We start from the raw sequence: 14,061 nt of genomic DNA, 5'->3' as shown, positions 1-14,061 counted from the left end.
TCTGATTATAAAATAACAAGTTTGGAATTAAAATTCAACAGCACCTTTTTTTTATAACAATTAATTATTTTATACTTTTGGAAAATAAATTATTTATATCTTATAAAAAGTACTTGTAATCTATTTAATTTGCTAAAAAATAATTTTTATCTCCAATTTATAATCAGAACTTGAAGTATAATTTTTTATAGATTAAAAATACTTTTTTATTGTTCAAATTTATAAATAAAATTTAGGGAAAATGGCAACACACTTTTTTAATTTTTTTTAAAAAATTTTTAATCTATATATCTATACAACTTATTATAAATCAAACTAATTCTTATAAATTATAAATAGTACAATTTATTGTGGATTAAAAATACTTTTTGACTGCTTAAATTTATAAATGAAATTTATCTCTAATTTATAATTAAAAATACTATTTTATTCTTTAAATATAAAAACTATTTTTAATATTTAAAGAATGAAATAATATAAAATTTATACTATGATTAATAGATTAAAAATGCCTTATTATAAATACTTTATAATTTATAAGAAGTAGTTTGATTTATAATGAGTTGTATAGATATACAGATTAAAAAGTATTTTTTAGAGAAATAAATATATTAAAAATATTTTTTATAAGTTATAAATAATTTATTTTTTAAAAGTATAAAATAATTAATTGTTATAAAAAAACGTGTTGTTAAATTTTAATCCCAAACTTATTATCTTATAATCAGAACTTGTTATTTTTAAATGTATTGTTGTTATCACTTGAAACAAAGTGCGTTGTTATAAAAAAAAACGTGTTGTTAAATTTTAATCCCAAACTTGTTATTTTATAATCAGAACTTGTTATTTTTAAAAGTATTGTTGTTATTACCTGCAACAAAATTTATTGTTATAAAAAAAACATATTGTTAAATTTTTATTCCAGACGTGTTATTTTACAATCAAAACTTGTTATTTCCAAATGTATTGTTATTATCACCTGGAACAAGAGGAAATGAGTTAACTTATATTTTTTTTTGCATCATAATGTTAACAAAAATTTGTTGGCTCAATGGTCATTCCTTATTTTGGGAAGCATTAGGTTGGGGGATCAAATCCCCCCAACCTCACTTCCCCCACTATTTTTAAAAAAAAAAAAAGCAGTTGCAAAAAAAAAAACAAAGGAAGACCACCGCGCCGGAGCTCCGGCGGCTGGACCCCGCCGGCAGTGGCCGGAAGCGGCCGCCGGAGCTCCGGCATCAGTGGCCGGATTCCGGTAAGGCAGTGGCTTTCTTTTAAAAAAAAAAAATTAAAGAGGGTATTTTGGTAATTTGGCCATGATTTCATAATTATAATTTGAGACCCGGTCCCTCATGGTAATTTGCCTTATTCAGGTGCTATAGAGTGATTTTGCTAATTCGAGGGTCTTTATTTGTGATTTCTCCAAGAAAGTATGAAAGAGAATATAGTAAACATTTTAATTAATGCAATATAAAAAATTAATTAAGGACAAAAATAGTAAAAACAAGTTAAAAGTTCAGACAATTACGAGTTCTTATTAAAAAAAAACCAAGATAATTCAAAGTTCAAGCTCTCATAAGAAGGACCGGGTATAAATTTTTTTTTTTAAAAAAAAAGAACTCCTACCGTCACTGGCGGCTGGAGAATTTTTTGGCGAAGGTTGGTCAAAATATAGGATAAAATCCCACCACCTGTTATATGGAGAAAATTATAATAAGATCTTAAAGAAGAAAAATAATTACATAACAAGTTTCAAAAATTGTCATTTCTGATTCCAAAACTTGTCATTACATACTGTTTAAATTGCTATTGAGATTTTTAATAATTATTTTTTTAGGACTTCATTGTAATTCTTTCTTTTTATTTCTGAAAAGTTAAAAACCATAAGCCCGCTAAAACTTCTTAATGATAATGGTGCAAAAGTTGGGAATTTTTTGCCTGATGTCGCTTTAACTGAGAAGATTATTTATCAAGGGACAAGCACAGAATAATATCTAAAGCTTGGAATGTCATCAGTTTCCTAAGATATGAAATGGAAGGTTTTCTAAAAGAAAAATACCTGTGTCAAGTTACTTATAACTATTATGTCAAGCTCTCAAATTACGCATGACCGTATGTTTTATATATTTTTCAAGCGGGTCTATAATTAAATGATATGAAATGCTGATATTTTAAACATATCTTGACATAATAGATATAAGAAACTTAATCTAAGTATTGGGGTTTTTTAACTATTTGTCCCTCTTTCTTTTTTTCTCTTATGCTATGCTACTCTGGTTAACAAATGGCAGGAATCCCTTACGCAAAGACAGGTTATTTGGGTGTAGAGAGGTTTAAGTAAAGACCGTGGAGCGAAGATGCATGTGATGAATAGATTTTTCTTTTTTTTCTTTTTTTCTTTTTTGAGATCTTGAAATCTACTACTCCAGTTCTTTAAATAAATTAAAAAAGTTAGATAAATTAGTTAATTATAAAAAATATGATCTGTTTTTTTCTAAAATATCATAACTATCTTCTTTAATATCATCCCTTCCTCTCCTACTTGATTTGGTTGAGGGAATATTAATAGAAATAATTTAAAAAAAATTGATAAATATGACAAATAAATCTTATATTTATATTTAAGATCAAGATCAATTTAATAATTAAGTACTATAGTCAAGAGCGAAGGAGTACGAAGTTATGCCGACACAATTATTGTTCACTTAAATTTGTTTCCTCAACCGTCATTCTCAGTCAAAACAATACAAACATCATGAGTTTACCTTCCGTTCTAAGAGGCAACATAAGAGGCATCTTATTAATTTCAAAGACTGCAAATTAAATTCAACACTACTTCCTCTACTTAATATAAGAACTAAATAACTAATTTGAAAATATTAATTAAAAAAATTAGTTAAATTAGTTATTTGTCATAAATATATATTAATGTCACTAAAATATCTTCTTCAATTATGTGTATTAGATTATTGAAATTTTTTCTTGGTGGAAAGTGGGAACTCCGTACAATCAATAGAGATATTTTAAGAAAAAATAAGAGATAAAGTGAATTGAAATCTTATGTTTATAATCAAATTAAACTTTTAATTGGTTCTTATATTATGAACCGGAAGTAGTGTGTACGTACAACTGTCCCAAAAAATTCACAACTATTTGAGGGCCAAATATTGTGTAATCCGTATTTGATATTATATTCAGTATAGTAATCGTCAATAAGTCCTGTGATTGATCTCCGTTTACATGGCCCGTTTCTGTTCGATGGAGAAGTACGAGGGGTTAAATATGCAATTTTTGTAGTGTGTAAATGAATTTAAACCCTATTTGCATATACATAATCAATGAATTTCATTTCTCTTTTTGCTCTCCTTAATGGATTCATTTAAACAACTCTTCTGAATTTTTCACATTTTTTTTAAAAGTCCAATTGGGTACATCAGTGGTTCTTTTGACAATTTAATCCCAGTGTACATGGTAACCCTTTTTTCTTTTTCTGGGTAAATACTTACATTAAATGTTTATAAGTATATATATTCATATAAATTGACACATAACTTTTTTTATATACTTATCTCATATTTTATAAATTATACTTAAAATAACTATTACTTCTGATTTTATTTATAACACTTTATTTGTAATCTACAAATAAGATTTTATAATTAAAATTGTGAATAGTATTTTAAAAGGATTTTAAGCCATTGCGATTGCGTAGCAGCGACAAAGAGAGACAGAGAGAGGGTTGGCATTTATTTTGGGACAATCATTAAAGCAACGCACCACCAGAAGGTCTCGAGATAAACTTGGATAGCTTTGAACTACCAATCCAAATTATAGGAGTACGACGAAACATGTTTCAGAGCCACACATTTGTTGGTCACGAGATGCCAACGACGGAGCTCAGGGTGGGGTCATTTTAACAGGTTTATATATTGTTGATTTGATTTGATTTTTAGGGGAAATCCTTTTATTTAGAAAAAATGACCAAAAAAACCACTGAAATAAAAAAAAATTATAAACAAGGACTCACGACAACAATAGTATGGGTTTTGACAACAATTTTTTAGACCGATCCCTATGTATAATTTTTCCATTTTGGTAGTTTTTTTTGGCCATTTTCTCTTTTATTTAGTTGTTATTTTCAAAAACCAACCCGCAAGAGTGCGATAAGTTTTATTATTTCAACTAATTTTAATTTTAAAAAATAGTGAAAATATATGGAAATTTTGGAAAAAATTCTCCTATTGAAATTTTTATTGTGAAAATGACCTTATAAATTTTGATGATAGGAAGTACGCAGAGTATTAGTACTCTAATTTAGGTCCTCACCAAAGGAAACTTTTCCCTAATTTCCCTAAAAGAAAAGGAGAGAGAGTTTATAATGATGAGTTTAAAAATAATAAATGATAATTGCTCACTTGTTATTAAGACTTTCCGGTAATTATTTTCTTTCTTAGGACTTAATTGTAATTCTCACTAAATAAAAAATTGAACTAATACTCTTTCTTTCATAAGAAGGTAGAGACTATGGACTGTGCACTGTGACTGATGCGCTGAATTAATTTAATTGATTTTAACGGGAATATCAACCTCAATCTTTTTGCTCCCAAAGATCTATGGCTTTGTTGGTAGGTTAATCTACAAATGTGTGACTGTATAATTTTGTACACATGTAATCTCCCAATCTAATGCAATAAGATTTGTTGTTATTATATGTAGTAATCTCCCAATCTCAAAAGTACTTCTGGCTTGCAAGAGCTACATTCAACACTAAGAAAAAGAAAAAGTTAGCAATGAAACTTTCTAGGGTAAAGGTGCACCTAGCGTCTTGAACTATTTTCTCATATGTATCTAGTGTCCTAAAGTAATTTTTGGTGCATCCAGTATCCCAAACGAATTAAAACGGTGCATCCATATCCTAAGCTAATAGAAAAGTTAAGTTTGACTGTTATCTTGTTGACTCAACTGAAGGTTAATCGAAAAATCTTACATGACAGACGCACAGGTGTCTAATGTGTATTATTTTAACTAAAGCTCCTGAGAAGAGCCTGGTGGCAGCAGGAGTTTTCTCGGGAGGCGACAGTGACGTCGACGAAGTGACTAAGGGGAAATTTACTGTGTTCTACAAAGAGAAAAGCAAATGCGAGTCAGATGAGGAGTTGACAAAGATGGAGACGGAAGTGTGCTGTGACGGTGGTTGCGGTTTCAAATCAGAGTAGTGGAAGAAATAAGATAAAATGTTAAAGATGAGAATGGGATTGAATAGGTGGTACATGTACCAGGATTTAAAAGGATGGATCAATGGTCTTTCTTATTTTTAAGTTTAAAAACTAGCAGAAGATAAATGTTAGAAGAAGAGGAAATAAATTGAATTTTTAGTCAAAATAATACATATCAGACGCCTACATGTCTGTCATGTAGGATTTTTTTATCAACCTTCAACTGAATCAGTAAGGTAACGGTCAAACTTAACTTTTCTATTAGCCTGGGATATAGACATACCGTTTTAATTAGTTTGGGACACTGGATGCACCAAAAATTACTTTAAGACACTGGGCGTATCTGGGAAAATAGTTCGAGGTGATGGGCGCACCTTAACCCAACTTTCTATTGCTAATTTATGCAATTTTGTTGGTAATCAATTTAATGGTAGAATTTAGTTGCGAATTTCACGTATTTTTAGATATACATAATCACTCTCTATATATATGGTCCGTATTAATTAGTCCAGCAAATAAATTAAAAGGGAGTGACGGCATTGGTTTCCAACCCAACTCTAAAGGAGTTATTATTGATAATATATAATATAAAATCTATAGAAAAGAGTATTTCATAATTCTTGAACAGACAGTGTGACTATTTTCAAATTCTGTGCGAACACAAGGCAACAGTTTAGTTTTATTAGTATTCAATTTTTATTTGTTGGAGTTTTGATTGAATTTGACGTTAGAGTTCAAATATTTTTATAGAATATATATGTGTGCCTGTGTTGATAAAATTAATATTTTTTTTTTTAGCATAGGTATCCTCCTATTGGAGGTAATACTATTTGAGACACTGTCAGGCACTAAATATCGGTACCTCTCTTAGTGGGGATTCGTCATATTATAAGGGACTAACTTATTCTAGTAAACCCAACTCTTGTTGGTAAAATTTGTACAGTTAGAAGACTACATTTGCAGACCAATTGTACATGGAAGTTTCTTTAGTTCGGCTTTGGGCCACAACCAAGTTTCTTTTGGGTGTAGAAGGGGAGTAGCTAGAGGCTTAAATTGTTGTGGGTAATACCCCTGGGCCATTTTGGGTTGCTCGTTGGGTCATGTGGGGTGATATTGGGCCACGCTTTGGGTTCCACGGTTGACCTAAGATGACTTTGAGTCCAAATGAGTTCTCCCCATATGGTACGGGGGAAATTGAGGGAGGACTAATGGGGGGGGGGGGGTTGGTTCTACAGAAAAAGACTAATTTCTCACTGATCAACCAAAATTTGAATCCTTACTAGAAAAGGAACCCAACAAATTTAATTTACTTTAATTTATTAACTAGCTTTTATATTAAGGACAAAAAATAGTGTATAATGATCATATAAGAATTGGTAGTATTTTCAAATTATAGATACTACATGCAGTGTATTCCTTAGAGGAGATGGAATGCCATGTGGCATTGCCTTTCACATTCAGTGAGATGTGTAGAATTTAGGAAAGAAAGTTTATGTTTGATACAAGCATGTGAAACACATTTGAAATGAAAAATTACACGTTGATCCATAGTTGTGTCTCTGTCTCAACTGCAATAAGTACAATGAACAATACTATGACAAAGTTTCGCTTCTTCCAGAATTACAAATTTTACAAGTAATAGTTTAAAATCTTCATTTGAAAATCTATTTAAGAAAAACAAGTCCAGTGCTCACATTTTACTTTTCACACTGCTGCAAATCGCATCCAAAATATGTGATTCACACATTAGGAAAGCGAACAACATCCACAAATTCAGAGTGAAGTTGCAATGAAACCAAAGGAGTTTGTGTTGGAACTAAATGTCAAGTTCTAGTTTTGGCTAACCTTTGAAGCATTGGTGGTGGATGGAATTGAAGATGATGATCCCACTGGAGGAAGTTCATGATATGTGAGTTCTGGATAACTTAATGGAAGACTAGGAAATGGAACTTCAAAGTTGAGCACATTCATTGCTTGCCTTATAGAAGGCCTATGATTATGATCAGGATGAGCACACCATAGCCCAACAATCATCAAACATTTGATTTGATCATGGTCAAAATCTCCTTGGAGTCTTGGATCGACTGCTTCAAGAATTCTCCCACTTCCATATAGTTCCCATACCCAATTCACTATGTTTATTTCATTTTCTGGAACATTGTGGTTTATGCATTTTCTTCCACAAGCTGTCTCCAAAGCAACAATTCCAAGACTATACATATCAGATTCTTTGCTTGCCCTCCCAATAAAAAGACATTCAGGAGCCATATAGCCCATGGTTCCTGCCAAAGCTGTAGTAGGAGAACTTTTCGCGTGGTCTACAAGTCTTGCTAACCCAAAATCTCCAAGTTTTGCATTGAAGTTAGAATCTAGCATGATATTGCTTGACTTTATGTCTCTATGAACAACACATCGTTCCCATCCTTCATGCAGGTATAACAATGCAGAGGCCAAGCCTTGAGCTATTTTGAATCTTTCTGACCATTTTAGCAAACTTTGATCCTTGAAGAGATGAAAATCTAAACTTCCATTTGGCATATACTCGTAAACTAACAATAGTTCTTTCCCTTTGTGACACCAACCAAGTAGTTGCACCAAATTTCGATGCCGTAGTTGACTAATAATTCTTACTTCCGAAGCAAACTCCTTCATTCCTTGTTTAGAGCCCTCTGATATTCTCTTTATGGCTATGCAAGTGTTTGAATCTTTGAGGAAACCTCTATAAACCTCCCCAAATCCTCCTTGTCCTAACTTCTGTGCATCTTCAAAATAATTTGTAGCACTTGCTAGATCAGCATATGAGTACTCCTTTGGTCCTATTCCTCTTCCAAAGCTGTCATACATTTGCTCATCAAACTCATGATCATCCTCTTCCATCTTCCTTTTCTTCTTCTTCAAGCCTACAAAAGCCAAACTAAACACACAAATTAAAATAAACCCTCCAACACCTAATCCAACTCCAAGTTTTGTCCTGTTATTTCTACTCTTCGGGCTCTGGCTCGGGCTTGGGCTCGTGCTCGGGTTAAAAGGTGTTTCTGAGAACTCATTTGGAGCATTCAAATCATCATTATTCGATAAGAAACTCCATGAGTTGATCTTATGTATTGCTGAAGTACTTCCGGTGGCAGCTGAGAAGCCAAAAGCAACCCATTCAGGTAGATACTTTCTCATATCAACTATTTGATAAAGATGTTGCTGCACAATAGTACCATTAACAAAGCCAGTGAAGACAATGCTTAGATTTTGTGTATTTGAGTTGTAACTGATGAAAACCTCATTAGTTCTCCCTCCATTGATATCAGCCAACCACGTCAAGTTATTAACAGATCTCATGGAATTGATATTGACACCTACATGTTCTTTCGGAGGATCCCAATAATTCTTATAGATATCAAACTCCACAGCAACAAATGGATTGTCTGTTGAATTTAATGGCTGGTCATCAAGAGTCAGACCCATAGAACCTCCTTTCGTGACATTGGGAAGCTTTGAACCAGCAGGGGCTAAGAAGAAAGCCAACCCATCTCCATATGCTTTCTGCTTTGAACGAATCACAAAAGTGAAATGGGTTCTGAAGTCTGTGAGGTTCCCAGTGGCTTTGTCCCATAAACGCATTGGTTGGTAATATGTGGCTCGACCAACACTAGCCGTCAAGGATTGGTCTTGTTGGTTTCTTGTTAACTGGATGGATGGTGGTGCTGGGTAAGATGATCCCTCGTACGATATGTTTCTATCATTTGGGCTGAAACTAGAGAAGTTGAAGGATATGGAAAATGCGTGAGGGATGTTGAAGAGGAAGAAAATTATTGAAGATAGCATCTTCATCGTCATTGCAAGAAAAACAAAAATTCTGATTTGGTTGAGAAATCTTATTCTGCTAAAAGTTGGATAGGAGGTGAGATGATGATAGAGTCCAAGACATTGTTAAGGAAATTATGGGTTTTTTTCTTTAGCCTACCAATGTTTACCATTCCTTGCATCCACAGGTTTTTCATTTTTTAAATATTAAGACTAAAGACTGACCATTTGCGAGAGGCCATGCATTGAATCTGAACCTGGAAGTCATAAAGATATATATATATATATATATATATATATATATATAGCATAGGCAAGTGGACATAAACAAATGAGGTCTTTCTCGCTTTCCCTTTTGGAAAGTTCGTCGAGATTTGGAAAGACATGTAAAGTATAACAACTTGTTCTCCTCCTCATTATCATTATTATTTCCTTTCTGCTCGTGATCTTGAGCCCCGCAATAATTCTATTCTACACGTGATCTTTGGTCCACCATGATTATTCTGCGGGAACTCAGCTGGAGAAATGTGTTCTTGTCATATTTGGAACTAGTGAGTGAATGATGACTCACTTTTTTTTTTTTTGAATTTGACGTATTTAAAAAATTATAAAAAGATTGAAAATTGCACAATTTTTTGCCCATGATATGTTAAAATATCACTCTTTTTATGCAGAACCTAAAAATCTAAAGGGAAAAAATACCTTTGGTCCTTAATATAAAACACAATTAACTAATTTGAAAAAATTAAGAAAGTTACTAAATTACTTTAAACTATTTGTATTTATTGTTTTTCTCCAAATTAATTTGCCTCATCTATAAATTGATATATAATTGAATGATCTACGTGAATATTTTAAAGAGATTGTTTAAGATATGTTATTCAGTAGTTTTATTAATCTTCTGAAATTAGTTAACTAAGTCTTATATTAAGCACCAGAAGTGGTATTTACTATTTAGAAAGTTGGGGAAATTAGGAGGAGGAGCAGAAAATGCCTCCTAAATAGTTTGGCTAACAGAGGGAATATTATATCACAGGTGGTTGTGACGCAAAACGTGCCGTCTCCCCCAGAAGCAATATTCTGCATTGTCTTTTTCATCTTCAAGGCATGCATTTCCTCTGATTTTCTTACCTTCTTCCTCAACCAAAGTCAGATTAGAGCTTTAATCAATCCATTTTTGGTGAAAACCCCCACCTTCTATTTTATCCAACTATTCTCTTTCAATTCTATCCAAACATGTGGATAAAATGGAAAATGAGTATTTCCACGGTCTATTTGACATGAGAAACATGGAGTGATAAGGAGGAAGAAATTTAATGAGTTTAATCTAAGAAATTAAAGAGTTGGAGTTAAAAGCTTTTTATTATTTTTTTCTTTCTCTTTTATCTTATATATTATTTTATTAAAATTTTATAACCACATTTTTCTTATTTTTTAAATTGAACTCTTTAAAAAAATTTCTTCCCTTCATTTTCCTCGTTTTAAATATAAAGTTAGCTTGTGTTTTGACAGATAAGCATTCCTAAAGTTAATTAACTTTATCGAAATTTCTTGTTCTATGTGAAATAATTAACTTTCTTTTTCAATCAGAAATCAAATGTCATGCCTAGCAGACTACCTACACTGTGGTCTTGCAAAAAACATGCAGAAATTAACCAACGTGCCTTCACTGCCATGATCAGAGAGAGAAACTAGAGAGAAGCTCCAACATTAATTGATTCATCCAATCCAACCTTTAAACAGAGGACCAAGTTTTTCTGTTCCAACCTCAGAGGAGAAGCATATATATGTTCTACAGCTTCATGTATAGCCCTTTAAATGAAATGTGTTTCCTCTTCAGCAGTAGACATATTGGGCTTTACCTCTCGTTTGGTTGGAGGCAAATAGAGAGAAAATGAGAGAAGGGGAAATTTTAGTGAGTTCAATTTAAATTTAAAAAACAAAGAATAAGTGGAGTTATAAATTTCAAAGTCGAACTTATAAAAACACTCTCTCATACGTATACACTGCGAAAAAAGCAATAACTTCATTGAAATGACAAAATAAAGCTCCCGTGAAGCAAGAAGAAAACTTATAGTAATTATTAAGCAGCATTCATTAACCAAGCATGACTCCTGTTCTGTTTTTTTCCCCCCTTAAATAAGTAGCGTGACTCATTTATTTCTTCCTGGTCAATAACAAAGATTGAAATGAACTTTAGCTCATTATGAGCTACTAATGATTTCCACCAAAGTCTTGAAATCCTGCTCAGCTTTGCCGCCTGCCCCAGAAGCTCTTTGCATCGTCTCTTTCGCCTTCAAGGCATTTTCTCTGATTTTCTTCCCTTCTTCCTCCACCAAAATCAGATTCAAACTTTGAATTAATCCATTTTTGGTGAAAACCCCACCTTCTATTTTGACCCCAATCTTCCATATATCCTCAACCAATCTGGTAGCCATGCCTTGATCTCCAAAGAAAGGCCTACAAATCAAGGGCACTCCATTGGCCATACTCTCAAGCAATGAGCTATTGCCGCAGTGAGTCACAAACACTCCAATAGACCCATTTGCTAAAACCTGTGCCTGAGGAGCCCAAGACACTATTTTCCCTCGTTTATTTGTCCTCTCAACAAACCCATTTGGCAAAAGACTCTTTTGATCATCCTTTAGAGACCATAGAAATGGAAACCCACTGGCTTCCAGTGCTTCTGAAACTTCTAGAAGCTCATGTTGTGGTGGGGCCACCACAGTTCCAAAGCTGATATAAACCACTGAACTAGAACCTTGCTTGTCCAACCATGGCAAGCAACAATCTGGATCCATGTTTGTGTCTATGTTTGTGTCGGATGGTGATAAAGTAAGAGGACCAATGTAAAGCATAGACTGTAATTTGGATTTCATGTCCTGAACAAAGAGAGGTAGGTCAAGTTCCTCATAGAAACTAATTACTACTGCTCTGGCATGAGGCAGTACTTCTCCCATAGAAGCTAGTGATTTCGAAAACACTGGCTCTTCTTCATCAGAACGTGGTACGACGTCGCCTGGGATGTCTTCAAGTCGAATCTGGGACAGACCAGGAAGGAAGTCCAAGGATCTGGTTTTGTTTCTGTCAGCACAGTGTTGTCGGATCAGGTTAGTGTAGAAATGGACAGAGAGTGAAGTTGAAAGTGGAGGCCAAAGTGCAATCCAAGGAACATTCAGGTTCTGAGCCACTATAAGAGAAGGGGTTACAAAAGCATTAGCAAGAATGCAAGTGACTTTCTGATTTGTGCTTTTAACGGCCAAATCTATACCCTTTTGGAGATTCTCAGGACCAGCCTGAAGAAACAGGTTCAGTTTCTCAAATGGATGTGCTCCGAGGACATGTCCCTCTGCGATTCCATCAGAAACATAATAAGATTTGATGTTTCCTGGGATGTTTGGCCTGGAAAAGAGAGTTTGATTGGATTTAGCAGTGCTGATGAATGAAAATATGACATTGGGACAAGCTTGTGCTAGCCTGATTACTAAATTCAGGAAAGGAACTTGATGGCTACCAAAAGGGAACACAATGGCTGCAATATGTTTGTTCTGAAATGAACTTGTCATATTGAACGAGAAAGTAGCCTATATATGAAAATGAAACAACAGAGAAGAACCAAAAAAAAAAGGGAATAATTTTGAAGATGAAGATTTGGAACTGAGGAAAGGAGACATTAATATGGCAATATATATAATGGGGTAATAGGTCAAATATAGGAAATAATAAATGGATGTAGTCATGTTGAGTGGTGGTTGATTTACTTTCCAACATGAGCAACCTGACGCTGGTTGACAACCCCCATCTGTTCACGTTGTAACTGTACTCCAAGCACTGTGACAGCCAGTTAATTAACATTATGTGCTTTCTTAACTTGATTGTAGTATGTAAGACCTAAATAACTAATTTAAGTAAATTAAAAATGTTCATTAAATCAGTTAATATGATATGTTCTTTTTAAAATATTATAAGCATCTTTCTTAATTCATTCCCTCCCTCTTCTATTTGATTGTTGTTGGGGGAATATTATTGAGTTTAATTTAGGAAAAAATTGATAAACACATAAAATAGATCTTACATATAAGACTAACATCAACTCATTAATTAAGTCCTATATTAAAGACTAAAGGAGAATCCATTTGGTGTTTAGTATAAGAACTAGATAGTTAATTTGAGGAAATTAAGAAAATTATTTAAGTTGGTTATTTGTAGCAAATGTGTATTGACTTTCCTAAACTATCATTTTTAATCATATGCATTGCATTAAAAATACTTCTTGGTGGGAACTCCCTTATAGTCAATAGGGATATTTTGGACTTACTCCTTGAATTAAGGTCTTATATCTAAAATCAAATCTAGCCTACAACTACGCTTCCATTACGACAGGAGATAGTATTATTTTTTCAAGAAATGCACTCTGGATATTGGAGATAAGTATATTTTTATAAATAAATGAAGTTGTTTCTTTTTTCTTTTTTCTTTTAAAAAAAAAAGGTTTCTTGAAGAGTGAAGACAGGCCAATTCAGTGTTGCATTATCAGTACGGACTGCGGGGGTATGCTGGGGGCACTCTGAAGGATATACCTGTAAACTTATTAGCCTCATATCATCACGATAAATTAGTCAATAAATAGATACTCTTCCGTTCTTTAATATAAAACCTAATTATTGAATTAGTTCTAGTCCTAAATATAAGACTCATTTATCATATTTATCAATTTTTTCTAAATTATCCCTATAGATACTCTCTCAACCATAATCAAGTAGGAGAGAAAGAAGAGGTATTAAGAAAGATAATTATGGTATTTTAGGAAAAATGTGTCACATTTCTTATAATTAACTAACTTACTTAACTTTCTTAATCTATTCAAATTAGTTAAATAGGTTTTATATTAAGAATCGAAGGAGTATAATAATTTGGGACAAAACCCGTCGGTCAAAACCCGACTAAAACGCATTGAATTGATAAAACAATAAAAAATGATTAAACTAGCCGGTAACGAATGAGAATCATTGGTATTTTATACTACTTACAGATCTTACTATAAGAT

General features: G+C 32.8%; 2 protein-coding genes across 2 annotated transcripts; both read right to left on the bottom strand.

Moving 5' to 3' along the window:
- Nucleotides 1–7,046: 7,046 nt before the first annotated feature.
- Nucleotides 7,047–9,083, bottom strand: LOC114752723 (L-type lectin-domain containing receptor kinase IX.1-like). Its single transcript, XM_028941451.1, has one exon. It carries the CDS (start codon nucleotides 9,045–9,047, stop codon nucleotides 7,047–7,049), a length of 2,001 nt encoding a protein of 666 aa, XP_028797284.1. The 5' UTR covers nucleotides 9,048–9,083.
- Nucleotides 9,084–11,218: 2,135 nt separating this feature from the next.
- On the bottom strand, nucleotides 11,219–12,645 carry LOC114752717 (anthocyanidin 3-O-glucosyltransferase 7-like). Its single transcript, XM_028941447.1, has one exon. It carries the CDS (start codon nucleotides 12,578–12,580, stop codon nucleotides 11,219–11,221), a length of 1,362 nt encoding a protein of 453 aa, XP_028797280.1. The 5' UTR covers nucleotides 12,581–12,645.
- Between the last annotated feature and the right edge of the window lie 1,416 nt (nucleotides 12,646–14,061).

Source organism: Neltuma alba, unplaced genomic scaffold, assembly GCF_004799145.2.
Source record: "Neltuma alba isolate B1F8T4 unplaced genomic scaffold, ASM479914v2 tig00007519_pilon, whole genome shotgun sequence".
Taxonomy (NCBI): domain Eukaryota; kingdom Viridiplantae; phylum Streptophyta; class Magnoliopsida; order Fabales; family Fabaceae; genus Neltuma; species Neltuma alba.
This window is presented reverse-complemented; position numbering and strand designations above follow the sequence as displayed.

Bases quoted from the DNA above. Each gene is read 5' to 3' on its own strand.
- LOC114752723 (XM_028941451.1), bottom strand. From the start codon at position 9,047: ATGACGATGAAGATGCTATCTTCAATAATTTTCTTCCTCTTCAACATC.
- LOC114752717 (XM_028941447.1), bottom strand. From the start codon at position 12,580: ATGACAAGTTCATTTCAGAACAAACATATTGCAGCCATTGTGTTCCCT.